At 46.7% G+C, this 19,797-nt stretch overlaps 1 protein-coding gene across 3 annotated transcripts in view; it reads left to right on the top strand.

Moving 5' to 3' along the window:
• The window catches only part of fermt1 (FERM domain containing kindlin 1), a 163,105-nt gene that overhangs the window by 23,094 nt on the left and 120,214 nt on the right, over window positions 1-19,797 (top strand). For all 3 annotated transcript variants that reach the window (XM_072506032.1, XM_072506028.1, XM_072506040.1), the window contains exons 2-3: window positions 4,349-4,522; window positions 18,262-18,495. In XM_072506032.1, coding sequence (XP_072362133.1) covers window positions 4,372-4,522; window positions 18,262-18,495 — 385 coding nt within the window. In that variant the 5' untranslated portion in view covers window positions 4,349-4,371. The remainder of the gene's footprint in view (window positions 1-4,348; window positions 4,523-18,261; window positions 18,496-19,797) is intronic.

Here is a 19,797-nt window from a genome sequence, read left to right as displayed (position 1 = left end):
ATATTTTTTATCCACCCTCAAAATTTCCCCCACTAATCTCTCTCTTTCATTGCCCTCTTGTTTCCCCTTGTGGGCTCTGATGGAGATCAGCTCTTCTCTAACCACCGCCTTCAGCGCTTCCCATACTACTCCCACCTGAACCTCCCCATCGTCGTTGACCTCCAGGTATCGCTCAATACACCCCCTCACCCTTCCGCAGACCCCCTCGTCCGCCAGTAGTCCCATATCTAGTCGCCAGAGTGGGCGCTGCTCCCTTTCCTCTCCTAGTTCCAAATCCACCCAATGCAGGGCGTGGTCTGACACGGCTATGGCCGAGTACTCCGTTCCTGCCACTTTCGGGATCAGTGCCCTTCCCAAAACGAAAAAGTCTACCCGGGAGTATACCTTATGGACGTGGGAGAAGAAAGAGAACTCTTTAGCCATCGGCCTGGCGAATCTCCACGGATCCACTCCCCCCATCTGTTCCATAAATCCCTTAAGCACCTTGGCCGCTGCCAGCCTTCTCCCTGTCCTGGATCTGGACCGGTCTAGCCCGGGATCCAGCACTGCGTTAAAATCCCCCCCCCCCATTACCAAATTTCCCACCTCCAGGTCTGGGATACGTCCCAGCATTCGCTTCATGAATCCCGCGTCATCCCAGTTCAGGGCATATACATTCACCAGCACAACCGCCTCTCCCTGCAGTCTGCCACTCGCCATCACATATCTGCCCCCACTGTCCACCACTATATTCTTAGCCTCGAATGATACACGTTTCCCCACCAATATTGCCACCCCTCTGTTTTTCGCGTCCAACCCTGAGTGGAATGCCTGTCCCACCCATCCTTTTCTTAGTCTAACCTGATCCGCCACCTTCAGATGCGTCTCCTGGTGCATGACTACGTCCGCCTTCAGTCTCTTTAAGTGCGCAAACACCCGTGCCCTCTAAATCAGCCCGTTTAAGCCTCTCACATTCCACGTGATCAGCCGGATTGGGGGGCCATTCACCCCCCCCCCCCCCCCCTCGTCGACTAGCCATCCCTTTTTTAGGCCATCTCCTCATCCAGATCCCGCGCACCCGTCTGTCCCCCAGGCAGCACCTTCCCGCCCCCAATCACCTCATCTCTTACCAGCTCCCCCTTGCACTCAGCAGCAGCAACCCAGTTAATCCCCCCCCCCCCCCCGCTAGATCCCCCTCTAGCTTGGTTACTCCCCCTATATTGCTTCCGGAAGTCAGCTAACTCTGGCTGACCTCGGCTTCCCCCGTTCACTCTTTGACCTCCCTGCGTGTGGGGTTCCCTTCCTTCCTGCGCCCATTTTCCCGCTATAATTTCCATAGCGTGGGAAAATACCTGTGCTTTCCTCTCGGCCCCGCCCCCTATGGTGCAGTTCCCTCATTCCCCTTCCCTGTCCCTTTTTCCACCGGCGCCCACATTTCTTCGTGTCCCCCCCATCGGGGGGAGAGAAATTCCCCGTCCAACATTGCTGTACAATCGCCCTCCCCTTTCCCCACTTTACATTCCTGTATCACCACCTCGCTGCTTCTCTCCAAACATCAAACTCTCAAATCTAGTCCAGTTTCTCTTCTTGGATGAATGTCCATGCCTCATCCGCCATCTCGAAGTAGTGGTGCTTGCCCTGATGCGTGACCCACAATCGCGCCGGCTGCAGCATCCCAAATTTTATTTTCTTCCTATGGAGCACCGCCTTGGCCCAGTTAAAGCTCGCCCTCCTTCTCGCCACCTCCGCACTCCAGTCCTGATACACACGTATCACCGCATTCTCCCATTTACTACTCCGTGCCTTCTTGGCCCAGCTCAGGACCATCTCTCTGTCCGTGTAGCGATGGAACTTCACCACTATTGCTCTTGGTGTTTCACCTGCCTTTGGTCTTCTCGCGAGGACCCGGTACGCTCCCTCCACTTCCAGGGGGCCCGTTGGGGCCTCAGCTCCCATTAGCGTGTGGAGCATTGTGCTCACATAAGCCCCAACATCAGCTCCCTCTGCTCCTTCGGGGAGACCTAGAATCCGTAGGTTTTTCCTCCTCGAGCTGTTCTCCAGGGCTTCCAGCCTTTCTATGCACCTCTTGTGTAGTGCCTCCTGTGTCTCTGTTTTTACCACCAGGCCCTGTATCTCATCTTCATTCTCTGCTGCCTTTGCCTTCACTCCACGGAGCTCCATCACCTGGACCTTTTGTGTTTCCCTCAGTCCCTCGATTGCCAGTAGCATCGGCGCCAGCGGCTCTTTCTTGAGCTCCTCCACACATCGTCAGAGAAACTCCTGCTGGTCCGGGCCCCATACCATCTGGGCTCCATCCGCCGCCATCTTGCTTCTCCCTTCTCTTCTCTGCCGCTGCTCCAGAGGATCCTTCGCAATCTGGCCTCTACCGCCGCTCCTTTCCATACACACCTGGGGGGAATCCTTCCTTCGTCACCCCACACTGGGTTAAGGCGAAAAAAAATTCCGTTGGGGCTCCCGATAAGAGCCCAAAAGTCCGTTAGAACAGGAGCTGCCGAAACGTGCGGCTTAGCAGTGCATCACTGCAACCGGAAGCTTGTGACAATAATAAATATTATAAAAAAAGATTGCAATAAAACTTGTGTCCGAACAACCGGTGCAATTTGCACAGGTTTTAGCACCCAAAATGTGCTTAGTAATTTTTTGGGAGAATTCCGCCCAACATCTTGACTTGTCAGCCCTATCAAAGGGATAGCATCGGTAAAATTCAGTGGAAAATTTAGGATATATATTCACTGTCATACTTTAGATGCTTGAATAGGAACAATATGCAGGGACGGAGAAAAGGCAAGGGAATGGCACAAAGCCATAATGCTCATTTGGTGAGTCGATGCAGATACGATGTGCCAAATGGTTTCTTTCTGCACCGTAACAGTCTGCAATTCTGTAGCATGATGGGATACCTCACCAAAATCATTCCATGTGTGTGCAAGGTTAGAGTGTGAGAGGCATGTTATGTTAATTACACGGGGAGGCATCAAAGCTCAACTCAGCCAGCCATATCCTCAGTTGATGTTCACACACAAAAATGCACACATTACAGCAAGAATCAATAGGTTATGCTCCAGTGAGACCTTTGGAAGATCTTTCACCACTTTGATGCTCATGGTCCCAAGAGCAATTGAATCATACTTAATTAAATGATGCATCTGTGATTAACCAATTTGCTACTGGTGGGAAGCTGAACCTCGATTTGGATGCTATCGCGCCACACTGTATGATGCATTTGTCTTCTGGTCCATCAGGGACAATGGAAGTGTCTTATTCTTCAAAAAAAATCTCTTCCCCAGTGAGCGGTGCAGGCAGAGCCATTGATATTTTTAAGGTTGAGTTAGATAGATTCTTGGTTGACAAAGGGGTAACAGGAGATAGCAAGGAAAGTGGACTCGAGGCCACAGTCACATCAGCTACTATCTTATTGAGGGGCTGAATGGCCTACTCCTGTCTGAATTTGTATGTTTGTTAAAATTCTGTGATGCAAATCTTTTAAACTCCAAAAGAAAACAATTGAAATAATCAGCTGTTCTGAGAAATTTCCTGACTCATTTCTATAACAAGATAATATTGGTTAAAGTTTGAAATGCAGGAAACGTGCAAATTGTGGGGAGGTTGTGAAGTGGTATTGTCACTGGACTAGTGATCCAGAGACCCAGGCTAATGGCCTGGGGACCCAGGTTTGAATCCCACCAGAGAAGATGGTAAAATTGGAATACAATAAAATCTTGAATTACAAGTCTAGTGATGACCATGAAGCCATTGTCAATCATTATAACAACCTGTCTGGTTCACAAATTTCCTTTAGGGAGGAAATTTGCCATCCTTACCTGATCTGGCCTACATGTGATTGCAGACCACAGCGATGTGGTTGACGCTTAACTGAAGTGCCGGAGCAAGCCACAAGTGATTCAAGGGCAAATAGGGATGGGCACAAATTTCTGGCCTTGTCTGTGACACCCACACCCCATGAAATATATTTTTTAAATTGTCGCCGTTTTCTTTTTTTTTTCTTTTCATTTTTTATAAATTTAGAGTACCCAATTCATTTTTTCCAATTAAGGGGCAATTTAGCGTGGCCAATCCACCTACCCTGCACATCTTTGGGTTGTGCGGGTGAAACCCACGCAAACACGGGGAGAATGTGCAAACTCCACACGGAGTTGACCCAGAGCCAAGATCGAACCTGGGACCTTGGCACCGTGAGACAGCAGGGCTAACCCACTGTGCCACCGTGCTGCCCTTAAATTGTCGCCGTTTTCTGAGGTGAGACTACCTGAAAACCCACGCTGTGCAAATTATCACTGAGGCATGAAATGCTAACGCTTGTACATTTTGCATTATTTTTCATTGATAGAGCTGGAATTAGGTCCTGACGAGATGACATCATCTAATGATTATGGAGCCTCTTCGTGGGAACTTAATGTTCAGGTAGATCAACCAAATGAAGATTCACCATTGGAGTTTAAGTTGAGAGTGACAGGGGACTTCCATGTTGGAGGAGTCATGCTAAAATTAGTGGAACAAATTCGTAAGTGAAAATTTCTTATATTTATTTTATTTACCTGTGTGAGTGATGTTATGCTTGACAAATTAATATTCAGCAAATTTTGTCCCTTAAATTCTGATAGTGAACACTATTTTAGCATAAAGTTTGAAGGGTTGTATATAAAGGTGGTTCACACAATGTTTTATCACTTTGGGACCTGGGATACAATGAGGTATGTTTTTGCGAACGTATGGACAGTCCGAAATGGCCGTCCTGATCCATATTAGTTTGCTGCAACAAGGAATCCTGAAATCTATCCTTGTAAGCATCTTAATTCACATGTATTTTGGAAGTCGCAACTCCAGTTCCTGAGGTGCAGCTTGCAGCACAAGAGCCCTCCAGAATTTAAATCCAAGGGGCACACAGTGCTGAAAGTCTCGCACCCAGAGGCCATGAAGATAGATAGCGTGAGAAATGGAAATCTCACGCCGGTGCAGGCGATTGTTAGTCTTCTGAAACTGCTCTTATGACATGGGAGCTGAAATTCGTCCGGGTTTGTCCCACCCCACTGCCTAACTCTGACTTAGGTTTGGTAGAAACTTTGAACTCTACAACTTATGAAAATTCTGCAGCTGCAAAGAACGTCAGGAATTCAATCAAGTACACCTGCAATTTTGAGTTCATGTAGAGACTATTATGCACACATTAATAGCAGGAAAATGCTAACATGATTTGTAGTTGTTCATTCAAAGGAGCAATTTGAATATTTTAAGATCAAGGTGGCAGATTATGGTTGGGCTTGCAAACCTCAGTGCCATTAAATTCTGTTGAAATATTCTGTTGTGTATTGATAATAAATCTGTTCAAACATCTTTTGCACAAGATTTTATTAATTGCATTGTTAGGCCAAAAGATCAACAAAAACATGAAATGTACTATGTGAAGATTCACGGCCAGCACTGTGAACGCAATGACATCAATCATCACTGCAGGAAGATAGTTGGGTCACTAAGGGCGATTGTTGATCAGAAAGAGTCATGCATTATGAATAGTGATGACTAAGCTTTCTTTTTAAAGCTTGCTTAGAAAATAAATGTAATTCCTTGGAACTAAAGAATGCTGCTGCTTAATATAGCATTGATTTGGAACTATTTTCTGCCACAACACCATCTTTGTCCTCATTCTGTTTATGTAGACATGATTGCTAGTTTTTCAGTGAAATAGACAAAATGTACAGCAATGATCTTAGAATACCAGCAATAACAGAACAATTTGACTTGTCTTCAAAGGCAGCTGTAATCACAGGGTTCAAGTCATGTTAGAAGGCTGAATAATGAAGGCCTGTCCCTTAAAGAAACACGACTATAGCCTAAAACTGTGACATATTTATTTTGATGAGTAATCATTGACAATTTTTCCCGAAGGACCTCTCATTATGATTTATGGGTTGTTATCAGATTTCTTCAGTGCAATATGGAAAATTTTCCTGGGCTCGTGCTCAGGTATATCAGATCACCTGGAGGCAGTAGATATCAGGCAACTTGGATTTATTGCAACTAGGCATAGAATGAAGAAATCTTCTTTCCTAAAGCCAATATATTGCACTGGACTTTTGTTTTGGGAAAAGGTCAAACTAGCACAAAAAATGATCTACTTTTACATCAGCTTGACAGGGTGCTGGTTCAGCTCACTTGACTAGACAGCTGGTTCGTGATGCAGAATGAGGCCAGTAGAGCGGGTTCAATTCCTTTACCGGCTGAGGTTATTCATGAAGAGCTACCTTTTCAACCCTGTCCCTCGCCTGAGGTATGGTGATCCTCAGGTTAAATTACCACTGGTCAGCTCTCCCTCTCAAAGGGGAAAGCAGCCTATAGTCATCTGGGACTATGGCAACTTTATGTTACCTATCAGTCTGACAGCATTTTTGCTTTGGTCAGAAATTCTCCACCAGGATTTGAACTCAAAAGTTTACTCCATTGCAAAACTGAGGGAGTGCTGCTTTGTCTGAAGTGGCGTCCTTTGAATGAGACATTAAACTATGTCTTCCATTGTTTCAGGTGGATGCTGCAGGGCAATATGCCTTTTGAAAACAAGCAGTTATTCTAACGTCCTGGTAGTATGGGCTGAGGTTCGAAACAGGAAAGGAGAGGTCACCCTGTTAGGGGTTTTCTATTGGCCTCCGAAAAGTTCCAGAGATGTAGAGGAAAGGATTGCAAAGATGATTCTGGATAGGAGCGAAAGCAACAGGGTAGTTGTTATGGGGGACTTTAACTTTCCAAACATTGACTGGAAACGCTATAGTTTGAGTACTTTAGATGGGTCCATTTCTGTCCAATGTGTGCAAGAGGGTTTCCTGACAGTATGTAGTTAGGCCAACGAGAGGCGAGGTCAGATTGGATTTGGTACTGGGTAATGAACCAGGACAGGTGTTAGATTTGGAGGTAGGTTAGCAATTTGGTGATAGTGACCACAATTCGATTATGTTTACTTTAGTGATGGAAAGGGATAGGTATATACCGCAGGGCAAGAGTTATATCTGGGGGAAAGGCAATTATGATGCGATGAGGCAAGACTTAGGATGCATCGGATGGAGAGGAAAACTGCAGGGGATGGGCACAATGGAAATGTGGAGCTTGTTCAAGGAATAGCTACTGCGTGTCCTTGCTAAGTATGTACCTGTCAGGCAGGGAGGAAGTGGTCGAGCAAGGGAACCGTGGTTTACTAAAGCAGTCAAAACACTTGTCAAGAGGAAGAAGGAGGCTTATGTAAAGATGAGACATGAAGGTTCATTTAGGGTGCTCGAGAGTTACAAGTTAGCTAGGAAGGACATAAAGAGAGAGCTAAGAAGAGCCAGGAGGGGACATGAGCCGTCTTTGGCAGGTAGGATCAAGGATAACCCTAAAGCTGTCTATAGATATGTCAGGAATAAACAAATGACTCGGGTAAGAGTAGGGCCAGTCAACGACAGTAGTGGGAAGTTGTGCTTGGTGTCCGAGGAGAAAAGAGAGGTGCTAAATGAATATTTTTTGTCAGTATTCACACAGGAAAAAGACAATGTTGATGAGTATTCACACAGGAAAAAGACAATGTTGTTGAGGAGAATACTGAGATTCTGGCTACTAGACTAGAAGGGCTTGAGGTTCATAAGGAGGAGGTGTTAGCAATTCTGGAAAGTGTGAAAATAGATAAATCCCCTGGGCCGGATGGTATTTATCCTAGGATTCTCTGGGAAGTTAGGGAGGAGATTGCTGAGCCTTTGGCTTTGATCTTAAAGTCATCTTTGTCTACAGGAATAGTGCCAGAAGACTGGAGGATAGCAAATGTTGTCCCCTTGTTCAAGAAGGGGAGTAGAGACAACCCCAGTAACTATAGACCAGTGAGCCTTACTTCTGTTGTGGGCAAAATCTTGGAAAGGTTTATAAGAGATAGGATGTATAATCATCTGGAAAGGAATAATTTGATTAGAGATAGTCAACACGGTTTTGTGAAGGGTAGGTCGTGCCTCACAAACCTTATTGAGTTCTTTGAGAAGGTGACCAAACAGGTGGATGAGGGTAAAGCAGTTGATGTGGTGTATATGGATTTCAGTAAAGCGTTTGATAAGGTTCCCCATGGTAGGCTACTGCAGAAAATACGGAGGCATGGGATTCAGGGTGATTTAGCAGTTTGGATCAGAAATTGGCTAGCTGGAAGAAGACAAAGGGTGGTGGTTGATGGTAAATGTTCAGACTGGAGTCCAGTTACTAGTGGTGTACCACAAGGATCTGTTTTGGGGCCACTGCTGTTTGTCATTTTTATAAATGCCCTGGAGGAGGGCGTAGAAAGATGGATGAGTAAATTTGCAGATGACACTAAAGTCGGTGGAGTTGTGGACAGTGCGGACGGATGTTACAAGTTCCAGAAGGACATAGATAAGCTGCAGCGCTGGGCTGAGAGGTGGCAAATGAAATTTAATGCAGAAAGGTGTGAGGTGATTAATTTTGGAAGGAATAACAGGCAGACAGAGTACTGGGCTAGTGGTAAGATTCTTGGCAGTGTGGATGAGCAGAGAAATCTCGGTGTCCATGTACATAGATCCCTGAAAGTTGCCACCCAGGTTGAGAGGTGTGTTAGCTTTTATTGGTAGAAGGATTGAGTTTTGGAGCCATGACGTCATGTTGCAGCTGTACAAATCTCTGGTGCGGCTGCATTTGGAGTATTGCGTGCAGTTCTGGTCGCCGCATTATAGGAAGGATGTGGAAGCATTGGAAAGGGTGCAGAGGAGATTTACCAGAATGTTGCCTGGTATGGAGGGAAGATCTTATGAGGAAAGGCTGAGGGACTTGAGGCTGTTTTCGTGAGAGAGAAGAAGGTTAAGAGGTGACTTAATTGAGGCATACAAGATGATCAGAGGATTGGATAGGGTGGACAGTGAGAGCCTTTTTCCTCGGGTGGTGATGTCTAGCACGAGGGGACATAGCTTTAAATTGAGGGGAGATAGATATAAGACAGATGTCAGAGGTAGGTTCTTTACTCAGAGAGTAGTAAGGGCGTGGAATGCCCTGCCTGCAACAGTAGTGGACTAGGCCAACACTAAGGACATTCAAATGGTCATTGGACAGACATATGGACGGTACGGGAATAGTGGTTCCACAGGTCGGCGCAACATCGAGGGTCGAGGGTCGAAGGGCCTGTACTGCGCTGTAATGTTTTATGTTCCAAGTGCCTCCTTCCAACAATACCACTTACTGAATAGTCATTCATTTCATGGTTGTATGTGGAAAGTGACTGGTACAGAATGGCTGTGTCCCTATAGAACAACAGTCACTGCATTTCCAAATGCAATGCCCTGGGTCAAGCACTTTGAGATGTTCCAGTGTCATAAAGTCCTGAATAAATTAAATGGGATACTATTCAATGAGGGTGGATAATTAGTTTATATACCCCTTCAACCTTAATATTTTGGTGGATGCAAATAGGCTAAGGTCTATTTTCCTCAGTGTGTGCTCACATTGAGGTGCCTGGTGATAGACATCAATTCAGACGAGACGCTGAGAAGCAGTGAACCGATGCTTTAATAAACTAAATATGTGCCGACCTGTAGCACCTCCCGCACTGCAGTGCTGACCTAGGTCAACAGGCTTTATACCTCCACTGCTGGGCGGAGCCACAGGCGGAGCCAACAGCAGCACCAATAATAACAGTACAACAGCAACAACCAATAACAGAACAGCAATACCAATAAGTATATACAACAGTGGAGATAATGATACTAATAGAACAGTAGAACATATATACAACAGCCTTACGCAGCCATATGTGGCTCACCACACCTGGGCAGAGGGAATATCAGATAATTGGCTGGTTTATGGGAACGCAGAGGCAGAAGAAGGCCATTCGAGCCTTTTCCACCATTCAAAGAGATCATCACTGATCTGTGTCTTATGTCCATCTACCCACCCTAGCTACTTTTATACCTTCGACTGATTAGAAAAAATATTTTGATCTCCGATCTAAAATTATTAATTTGCTTGGAATCATCAGCTGTGCTGTGCCTGTCTAGTGCGCCAATGTTTACTATTCTGGATCATTAGAATGGGTCCGATAGACTCATGGCGCAGCTAACTCCCTGATTGGGCCATGTGCCAGAATTAAAGCAGGACGAGAAATGGGCAGTAGGCCTGAAAGGTTGACAATTGTGCTTCTGGTCACCCGCATTGAGGCTTTCTGGTTACGACTCTATCACCTACTTTAGATGCAAGTCCAGTGATATAACTTAGTGGAGATCGAGAAGATATTGCGGTAGCACAATGGGCAGAGATCTACAGGGTAAATCCGCACTGCTTTTTCAGCGGTGTTCCCTGGCTGAAACAGTGCACTTAAGCAAATTGCATAAATATTTTTTAACTGAGCATCCATTGGAGAAACAATTTCACTAAGCATTTGAAATTATGTAAAATTAACGATTCCAGTGTTTTCTGACTATTCAACAATAGTAAGGAAGGAAGGTGTCGTCCAGAATTTCACGCTTCCCCACCAGTGAGATTTTAGGCATGGCAAAGGGAAGTGTGAAACTGAAGCAACAGGATTCCCTCTCCGTTCTCGCCCACCGCGACACAGCGATTTCACACTGAGGTGGACATGGCCTCAGACGGGAAGCTGCCTTTTCTCCAGTTAAGATCCCACTTAAGGGCTGTTTCCCACCCAGCCTCAATTCTAGGCTGATAGGAGGATTGGCCTTGCATGGGGGAAGGCTGAAAATCAACAAACTCGGGCAGAAGGGGGAGCCAGCACTTCCATCAGAAGCCACCTTCTGAAGACACCTCCCTCCTTCAAGGTCCTGTGGCCTCCAAACCTCTCTCCATTCTCACTGAAGGTCCGGTGGCTTCTGGACATCCTGCTTTTCCTCTGAAACTCTTGACTGCCCCCTTCACATTCTCTCACATGCCTTCCCTGCCCTGGGACCCCTTGAACTTACCTGGGCCTCGAGTGCCCGGACTTTTAGTCTCAGTCGTGTTCATGCAATTCCTCTTCAGTCCACTGCAGCTCTTGTTGCTGCAGGAACTGGAGAGCTGCCGGCAACTCTCTGAGGTGGAACTTCCTCCTGATGAGTAGTGGAAGTCCTCCCTGCACCCACTTAATGTTTATTGGAGGGTGAAATGGCTGTGGGGCACTTGGAGTCCACTAGGGCAGGAAGCGAGACTCCGACATCTGAAAAATCCAGACCATGGAATTTATATGGATGGCACTCAATACAATTTGAAACTATGCAGGTCTCGAAGATTCATTCACATGAATCTTGTGAAGAATTTGCATTGTACATTTGTGAAATATTTAAATTCTAACAGTCTATATTGATTGAGAAGAATGGTGTCACTTAGAATATCCCAATCAGTTTGCAATAATTTTCTGACATGTTCTCATATTACGTTTAGGATAACAGGTTATTCAGTAAAAACTTGGAACGAAGATGATTATTAAAGGAACAATGATTGTTTTTAAAATTATATTTGGAATAACACAGCTTTGATCAAACTGCAATTAGAGTAGATCCGATTGAAAACCTACCATTAACACTGGCGTGGTGAGCTGAATAGGCTTTTTCTGTGCTGTAATCTCAATGATTTTATATTTCCATTATAAAGTCACTAATCCCCATTTATTATTGCTAATTTTGACGGTAACACACTTGCAAAACAGTATTCTGAAGTCTAGACATAGTTTAGTTGATGTTCAGGAGCTCGTAATAAAGATGTGCGCCTCCCTGTTTTGCTTTTACAACAATATACACAAGAGACAACAATATACACAAGAGGTAGAGCTATGTGTACACACATAAGTCTGATGCTGTGAGAAGCAATATTCAAAATCTTCCAAAAGGTCTGAACCCACGATGCCGACTTGCCTGTGCTCTCCGTAAATGTTGGCTGACCTGCTGAGTGTTTTCAGAACTTGATGGGCTGGGTTTTATCTGACCTCCAGAAATGGATTGGGAACCAGTGGGTTTGGATGTAGAGAGTGGATAGTGGCCTAAAACAGCAGGAGAATATGACGGGTCATGTGCCCAACTCCCCACCAGCATGGTATTCCGTCAGTTGCGGGGAAAGTGAAGAACGACCATCCCAACAAGAGGCGAGTTGTGCTACATAAGTGGCCAATTAAGGGCTTGTTCCCGCTACCACTTGCTCTTTACCTGCGGCGTGTGGGCCCTCCCCCATGTAGGGAGACATCCTGGTGAACCGTGGTGGCCTTCTAGCCGACTTGCCATGGGGGGGGGTGGGAGGGAGCGTGAGAGGAGGCCTCCTATTTGGGCACTATGGCTCATGTAAGTCCTCTTGGTGGCAATGGCTGCCCCTAAGAGTCTTGGTGATCAATAAGGCACAGTATTTCTCTGCAATCAAACAAATTAACGGGTTGAGAAATAAATAGTGGAAAGGCTGAGAAGGAGGGTGAATTAAAGAGCAGTGACTTCAAAGTCAACCCAGGTTCAGATAGAGAAATAAAGAGAGGGAAAGAAAGATTGGATTAAGAGAGAGGAAATAAAAGAGGTAGAAAGGAGAACAAAGAAAATTAAACATCTGACATTTTAAATTTTCCCAAAACAATTCACAACCCGAAGGGATGAGAGTCCACATTTGTAATTCATAAAATCATAGAGATTTACTGGACAGAAGGAGGAGATTGCCAATGCTCAAATAGTTGTTGTGTGTGCTTTCATCAAAATAACATTAAAAATGCTTCATTCTTTCTTCAAAGAGATAATTCATGCATTAAATAACAGGGGCGGGATTCTCCGCAATCGGCGCGATGTCCGCCGACCGGCGCCAAAAACGGCGCGAATCAGTCTGGCATCGCGCCTCCCCAAAGGTGCGGAAGTGTCCACATCTTGAGGGGCCGAGCCCTCACCTTGAGGGGCTGGGCCTGCGCCGGACTGATTTCCGCCCCGCCAGCTGGCGGGAAAGGCCTTTGGTGCCCCGCCAGCTGGTGCGAAACTGACTTTGCCGGGCGGCCGCTCACGGCATCCCCGCGCATGCGCAGTGGAGGGGGTCTCTTCCGCCTCCGCCATGGTGGAGACCATGGCGAACGCGGAAGGAAAAGAGTGCCACAACGGCACAGGCCCGCCCGCCGATTGGTGGGCCCCGATCGCAGGCCAGGCCACCGTGGGAGCACCCCCCCCGGGGCCAGACCACCCCGCGCCCCCCCCCCCCCAGGACCCCTGAGCCTGCCCGCGCTGCATTGTCCCGCCGGTAAGAGAGGTGGTTTGATTCTCGCCGGCGGGACAGGCATTCCAGCAGCGGGACTTCGGCCCATCCGGGCCGGAGAATCGCGGGGGGGGGGCCCGCCAACCGGAGCGGCGCGATTCCCGCCCCCGCCGAATATCCGGTGCCGGAGAATTCGGCAACCGGCGGGGGCGAGATTCACGCCAGCCCCCGGCGATTTTCCGACCCGGCGGGGGGTCGGAGAATCCCGCCCCAGGACAATTTTCTGGCAAGATTACCTGACACAGCTATGTTCCGGTGGATAATATGTTGCATTCAGTGTTAATTTAAGTGTGTTTATAATTTATGATGCAGTCATCAGCTCCTGTTAGCCTCTTACAACACCGAACCTCCTGCAAAAGCTTCTCTTCCCTGCCTTGCAACATTACATCTGGAGACCCCAGAGCTCTACCCTTGGCCCATCCCTGTTTCTTACTTCTCATGGTTCTTTGAAACCAAACATAAATTGATCACGCTTAGCCCTACCTCACATGACTTCCCCCCCACCCCTCCTCTGTCCTGTGTTGTCAGGTTGCTTGTCTTGACATCCAGTCCTGGATCAGCCACAATGTCCTGCAATTAACATGGGGAAGCCAGAAGCCATTGCCTTCAGCACTCCCATCACGAGCTCCATTCCAGCTCACCCATCAATTTCATCCCCATTCCTGGCTGCTGTTGCATGCTGAAACAGTCAGTCTACAACCGAGCTTCTGACCCCATGTGCTCCCCATGACAATGTCTGTCTACATCCACCTTCAAGGCATTGCCTATCTATCTCCATCTCTGCATCAGTTTTTCCATATTTCTTCATTCACAGGATGTGGGCATTGCAGACGATGAGCATGTTGCCAGTTCAACCTCAGAGTGATCCTGCTGCCAAGGAAGATTCTTTCAGCTACTTCTATATCTATTAGGTAGCCGAATAGAATTTAACCAGAAGCAATTGTAATGAGAGTAAATGTCTCACAACTTTAGTCCTGGGCTCTTGCCAATGATAATTGGAGGAGAATTATTTGGAAGATTTAACTGGCAAGTCTGGGGTTTTCCATTAGATAATCTGTGTTCCAGTACTTGTGGTTTAATGAATCATATTAAATAATTAATATTTGTACAAGCACTAGATTTCCAGGCAAAAACACCACATGAGAAGGTTCTGCAGGTGAGGTTCCATGGTGTTTGAATCTTTGATTCTGGTATGTCAACACAGGCATTTTGAATGGTGCAGAATATGGAAGGGTGGCTGAAACTATTCTTGAACCACGGAGACCCAATTAAGTGATTGTTATGGGTAAATAGTGTAATACCAATTAGTTTTTGCTTTGGTGATCCACTGCAATACTTAATTCTGTGTCTTAGCAGCAAGATAATACACTGTTCATGACATGATAGGATGTGTGTGTCTTTATGATCCAATTTAAAGTGATGGATATCGTGAAGATTCACTCATGGTGCTTACGTTTTATATTCAATGTATTAGAAAGAGTCATTGCCTGCGATTCTGGACCCGTCACGCATATGTTGAACAAAATATTTATGTGCTCTGCACAGCGATTAACCACAGTCTGATCATTTTAGAAAGCACTGACCCAAAGACCTTTGGGAAGAGTGCGCCAGAAGCATGCTGGGCGCTATTCCCCCCCCCCCCCCGCCCCGGGCAGGTGGGAGAATCGCCGGGGCACCGCACGAATCGCACCTTGCCGCCTCGACCCCCGCACGCGATTCTCCCACCCCCCCGGAAACCAGCGGCACGCAATTCGCACCGGGCCGCTCGGAGAACCGGCGAGCGGCAATTCTCCGGCCCGGATGGGCCGAGAGGCCGCTACAGCAGGACAGGTTCCCACCGGCGCTGTCCACCCCTGGTCGCTGCTGGCGGGAACACTGGGGTGGCGGCCTGTGGGGGAGGGAGGGGGGCTCCTTCACCGAGGTGGCCTCCGATGGGGTCTACCTCCTTCCGCAGCGTTAACCGCTACAGTGCCGTGCTTGCCCCCTATGGGGGCCGGAATTGGTTGTGCCCGGGCCCTGTTCGCGCCGTCGTGAAACGCGACGGCGTTCACGCCGGCGTGAATACTTGGCCTCCATATCGGAGAATCGGCCCCGCTGTGTCAGGCTCTTGAACTTTGGGAGCAATCTTTTTATAGAAAAATTGGAATTGCATTTAGAGGTGCACTATTGGTCGTAGGACTACAGCACAGAAACATGAGTGTTCTGAGACATTAGAGTTAGCATCATCTTCTCCTTCTTAGGCAGACCCCCGATACCAAGGATGACTTGCTTCCACTCCTGCTCTATGGGTTCTGAGATGGCTGATAATTTCCCATGCGGGATTTGCAGTCCCTGCCATGTGCTGGGCAGCTGGTGCTTGAAGGGTTGGGTGGGTGGGTTGCAGACTCCCTCCAACGCCTCGACTTCACAATTGCACATGCCTGACGAAGTTTCTCAATGTTTTTGGTGTGTTCCCAGATGAGCCAGGGTCTCCCATGAGTTAGCGGGGATGTTCGATCTCTTCAGCAATGTTTTGAGGACATCCCTAAACTATTTCCACTGTCCCCCTGTGACTCTCCTGTCATGAGTCCCAAGTAGAACAGTTTCTTTGAGAGTCTGGTGTTCAGTTATGCAAACTACGTGTCCCGCCCAACATTTAGCGTGAATATTGCCTGGCTGCTGGGCAAGCAGGCTTGCGAGAGTTTGCTGCTGTTTGACCGTCTTTCTTGCCATTGAATTTAGAGGACCTTGTCAAAGCACCGCAGGTGGTACCTATACAGGCTTTAAGGCACCTACTGTAGGTTGTCTAAGCCTCTGAAGCAATGGCATCATTATTGAAGGGGCTGCTGCTGGAGAATCAATCTGCACCAGTTTAGACAGGTGCTATTGCTAAAAATGACTTTGATTGTCCTCACATATAATTATACAGGTAGTGATTTCGGAATACCAAGAGGGAACGTGACTTGGCACACAGTTTTATCTGATAATGAGCCTTTTGAAGTTAATTAGAAATGTCATTTTTCCAGAGTAAAACTCCCCAAAACAATGTGTGATTTATGTGCCATTCTAAAATGTATCAATGCAATCGTTCCAGGTTTTTTATGAGTCTGGTCCCAATCTCTGCGCAGGGTTATTGCATGAAATCAGTGTGCATAGCCAATTGATATTTATTTGCGTGTCACTAAACTGAACTGTCTACAGGAGGAGTTCAGTGCACCAACAGAAAGAAACATGAAGGAAATGTTGCTGCACAGGTGGCACGGTGGCGCAGTGGTTAGCACTGCTGCCTCACAGCGCTGAGAACTTGGGTTCGATCCGAGCTCCGGGTTACTGTCCGTGTGGAGTTTGCACATTCTCCCCATGTCTGCGTGGATATCACCCCACAACCCAAAGATGTGCGGGGTAGGTAGATTGGCCATGCTAAATTGCTCCTCAATTGCAAAAAAAAGAATTGGGTACTTAAATTTATTTTTAAAAAAGGAAATTTTGGTGCACAAGCCTAATTGGGTTAAATTCTAGAATCCTTACCATGCAGAAGGAGGCCATTCGGCTCATCGAGTGTGCGCCGACCCTCTGAAAGAGCGCCCTGCTGAGGTCCACTCTCCCCGCAACCCCACCATCCCTGCACATCTTTGGGCTGTGGGAGGAAACCGGGGCACCCAGAGGAAACCCACGCAGACACTGGGAGAATGTACAAACTGCACACCGTCATCAAGACAGGAATTAAACCCGGATCCCTGGCGCTGTGAGGCAGCAGTGGTGCTCTTATTTTGGTGTATTAGAACAATTTTTCAGCTGCTGTTTTGGAGCTAAATCCAGGAAAATCTAGTCTGAAAGCTTTGTTGGGTGTTTGGGTGCAAGGTGTGTAAGAAACTCAGCAATTGCTCAAGAAATTAGATTCATTTCCCGAGCCTCAAGACGTGCCGGCATTCTGCTTTCCACTCATCCTCGACAGGATGACACTCTACCAGTGCACGGGAAAGTGTGGGAAATGGAGACTCAGGATGAGAAGGGGTAAATTGGGAGGTAAATATTCTGTGGGGCCCAAAGGAGTAATGCTATTTCTTTTGCCACCTCAAGGGGAAGTATAAATATAGTACAGACGGTGGAATTCTTCTCCGGTTTTATTCTGTTTGACCTGGTGGGAATCACAGAATCGTCACAGCACCAGGGTCCCAGGTTCGATTCCCGGCTTGGGTCACTGTCCGTGCGGAATCTGTACGTTCTTCCCGTGTCTGCGTAGGTTTCCTCCCGGGTGCTGCGGTTTCCTACCCCAAGTCCCGAAAGACGTGCTGTTAGGTGAATTTGGACATTCTGAATTCTCCCTCTGTTTGCCCAAACAGGCGCCGGAGTGTGGCGACGAGGGGATTTTCACAGTAACTTCATTGCAGTGTTAATGTAAGCTTACTTGTGACAATAATAATGATTATTATTATTATAGTGCCATTATCCATCCCCTCCAACCTCCCGTAACACTGCACCTTCTTCCTTTAGAGATAACAGTCTAATTTCCTTTTGAATGCTTCAGTTGAACCTGCCTCAACCACACTCTCTCAGGCAGAGCTTTCCAGACTTTAACCACTTACTGTGACTCATGTTAATTAGTTTAAATCCATGCCATCACGTTCTTGGGAAGCCACAACTAGTTCCTTTTTCATCATAAAATAGTGTCATCATTATCAAAAATAGCCTTGGGGCATCCTGTGGTTCTGAAAGGTCCTGAATTTAAAAGATACAACTTCTGAAGAAATGAAATCGTTCGAAATAGAAATAAAGAGGGATGTAAACCTGGCTAACGGCTCACTGGGCGGCACGGTAGCACAGTGGTTAGCAGTGTAGCTTCACAGCTCCAGGGTCCTAGGTTCGATTCCCGGCTTGGATCACTGTGCAAAGTCTGCACGTTCTCCGCATGTCTGTGTGGATTTCCTCCAGTGAGTCCGGACGATCCCGGAAGGGGTAGAAAATCCCGTCCCAAGGCTCATTTATTTCAATTTTGAGAAGGATTGAATTTGATGTATAGGGGGCAAGCATTAAGTAGATATTTTGTTTTCTTTGTTACAGCGGTACCCCAAGACTGGTCAGACCATGCCCTTTGGTGGGAAAAGAAAAAGTGTTGGCTTCTGAAGACTCATTGGACTCTGGACAAATATGGAATCCAAGCTGACGCAAAATTGTTGTACACGCCACAGCATAAATCATTAAAATTACAACTGCCTAATATGAAGACAGTGAGATTAAATGTTAGTTTCTCTTCTGTGGTCTTCAGGGCAGTCATTGATATCTGCAAGACTCTGAGTAAGTAGATTATTTCCTTTAATATCCTAAATTGCACAAACAAAATATTTTGGTCCAAAAATTATTGAAGCATGGTACCTCATGCTAAGCACCTTAAATTGTATTTCCTTTTGTTTCACCCTTCGGATCGTATAATTTTGCACCTCAAATTACTGCTGCTTTTGGTGCAATGAGGATGGTGGAGCATCTGGGACCTCATGAACTTTATGTCCAATGGTTTATCTCCTTAACCAATTAAATTTAAGGACAGACAAAGAAATAAAGCAAATGTCTAAGAAGGAAATAGGTTGAATTGTTGTCAAATTAGAACCAAAAAGTGAGTTTGGAGGAGTTGGGCGTGCAGTTTGGGCTGGCGCAGGGCGAAAACATCAGGTATATGTAGGTATGGGATGTTGCGAGGAAGGTCATCCCCACCTTCCTTATGTCGCCTGTGTCCTCGCTGCTGGAGGCGATGCGGGCAGCTGGGGATTTGGAGACGGGGGTTGTCTCGGCAATTTATGGGAGGATTTTGGAGGAAGGTGTCCATTGACGGGGTAAGGCGAAGTGGGAGGAGGAGTTGAGGGTGGTGCTGGAGGAGGGTAAATGCCTGGACTTCATGCGCAATGCTGGGGCTGATATAGCTGAAGTTAGTGTATAGGGCGCACCTTACAAAGTCCAGGATGAGCCGGTTGTTCGAAGGAGTGGAGGATGCCTGTGAGCGATGTGGGAGGGGCCCTACAAATCATGTACGCATGTTTTGGTCCGACCAGTTTTTGAAAACTCACCACTATTCTTAGAATTCCCCCTATACCAAAAAGGGCCGGCATTCTAAATGGTGATCAGGGATTCTGACTCCCCGACTCCGATGGAAGCTTCAGTGGGTAGTATTCAGGTCAAACTATGTTTTCAAGTTATCCCCCGGTATAACCCATACCTTCACCGAAGATTTCATCTACTTACCACGTAGTAGCATCAATCCTGGGTCCCGCATTGCTAAGTAAGTAAAGTAGACTAATAACCGCTGTTTCAGGTTTAAATTTTTAAGTTATTTTATTATTATATATTTTTTTCTCTCTTTCTAAAAGATGCAATCACTGTCTTTACAGAAAAGTAAAAAGATCTTGCTTCTGGATCCTTCTGGTTGGTTGAAGGGACTTCAGGCCCAACTTGACAATCAATCTTCTTTTTAAAATCTGGTCTTCTTTAGATGTATTCGCTGATGAGCTCGGTTGCGGTGTCCTATCTTTCCCATGTACCGAGCTGTGAGAGCTATCTCTGAGCTGAATCTGCCTACTCTTTAAATTCTAGTCTTCCTTAGATGTA

Source organism: Scyliorhinus torazame, chromosome 1, assembly GCF_047496885.1.
Source record: "Scyliorhinus torazame isolate Kashiwa2021f chromosome 1, sScyTor2.1, whole genome shotgun sequence".
Taxonomy (NCBI): domain Eukaryota; kingdom Metazoa; phylum Chordata; class Chondrichthyes; order Carcharhiniformes; family Scyliorhinidae; genus Scyliorhinus; species Scyliorhinus torazame.
This window is presented reverse-complemented; position numbering and strand designations above follow the sequence as displayed.